The sequence below is a fragment of the Oxyura jamaicensis genome, unplaced genomic scaffold (genome assembly GCF_011077185.1).
Source record: "Oxyura jamaicensis isolate SHBP4307 breed ruddy duck unplaced genomic scaffold, BPBGC_Ojam_1.0 oxyUn_random_OJ62197, whole genome shotgun sequence".
NCBI lineage: Eukaryota > Metazoa > Chordata > Aves > Anseriformes > Anatidae > Oxyura > Oxyura jamaicensis.
This window is the reverse complement of record NW_023307394.1, coordinates 1-1,175: the sequence shown is the minus strand read 5'-3', so window position 1 is coordinate 1,175 and position 1,175 is coordinate 1. Positions and strand designations below refer to the sequence as shown.

Here is a 1,175-nt window from a genome sequence, read left to right as displayed (position 1 = left end):
TGGTGCCGGGCGCTGCTGCGGGACTACGCGGAGGCGGCGCGGGACGCGGCTCTCGGCGCCCGGCGGCGCCCGTGGCGGGCGGCGGGGGTGGCGGCGGCCCTGGGGGGGGTCCTGGCCTGCGCGGCGGCCGTGCCGGCCCCCGAATCCTTCGAGGCGGCCTTGCTGGAGGCCTCGGGGGCCCTGCTGCTGCTCTCGCCCCCCACCCGCAGCCCCCAGGCCGAGCGGCACGTGGGGCGGCTGCTGCGGCGGCGCGACCGCGGGCAGCTGCGGTACCGGGGGCTGGGGGTGGCCGCCGTGGTGTACGAGGCGCCCTACGACGAGGCGGCCGCGCTCTACCGGGCGCGCTGCCCTCACCTGCGCCCGCCCTGGCTGCCCGGCCGCCTGCTCGATGTCGGCTTCTGGGGCCGCTGGTGGGTGCTGGCGGCGAGGACGCGCGACTGCGACGTCAACGAGGAGGAGTTCGGGAGCCTTCCTCCCCACCTGAGGCGCATGGAGGCCCGGCAGCTGCGCTCCGAGGAGAACGAGAGGCTGTTCCTGCAGAAATTCCTCCCCGTCACGATGCCGGACGGAGAGCGCGGCGGCGAGACGTGACGGCGGGACAATAAAGGCGCGCGTCCCGGCATGTTTTTGGGGGAAATCGGTGGGGTTTTGGGGCACGGAGGGTCGCGGTGTGGTCACGCTTTGGGTTTGGCGCTAACCTGCGCTCCCATTGGGTCGGGGACGCCGTTGGGTCGGGGACGCCGTTGGGTTGGGGACGCCGTTGGGTTGGGGACACCCATTTGGCTGGGGACCCGTTGGGTTGGGGACCCGTTGGGTTGGTGACCCGTTGGGTTGGGGGCACCATTGGGTTGGGGGCACCATTGGGTTGGGGACGCCGTTGGGTCGGTGACGCCGTTGGGTCGGTGACGCCGTTGGGTTGGGGACCCGTTGGGTTGGGGACGCCGTTGGGTTGGGGACCCGTTGGGTTGGGGACGCCGTTGGGTCACTGACCCCTTGGGTTGGGGACACCGTTTGGTTGGTGACCCGTTGGGTTGGTGATGCCGTTGGGTTGGGGACCCATTGGGTTGGTGACCCATTGGGTTGGTGACCTGTTGGGTCAGTGACGCCGTTGGGTCGGTGACACCCTTGGGTCAGGGACACCCTTGGGTTGGGGACACCCTTGGGTGGGTGATGCC

General features: G+C 71.5%; 1 protein-coding gene across 1 annotated transcript; it reads left to right on the top strand.

Annotated features, from left to right (window-relative positions):
• Positions 1–3: 3 nt before the first annotated feature.
• Positions 4–622, top strand: TIMM29 (translocase of inner mitochondrial membrane 29; the record flags this gene model as incomplete). The annotated part of the gene is made up of 1 exon (XM_035313615.1): positions 4–622. A coding segment is annotated over one exon (588 nt), but the record flags the coding sequence as incomplete, so codon positions are not given.
• Positions 623–1,175: the final 553 nt, after the last annotated feature.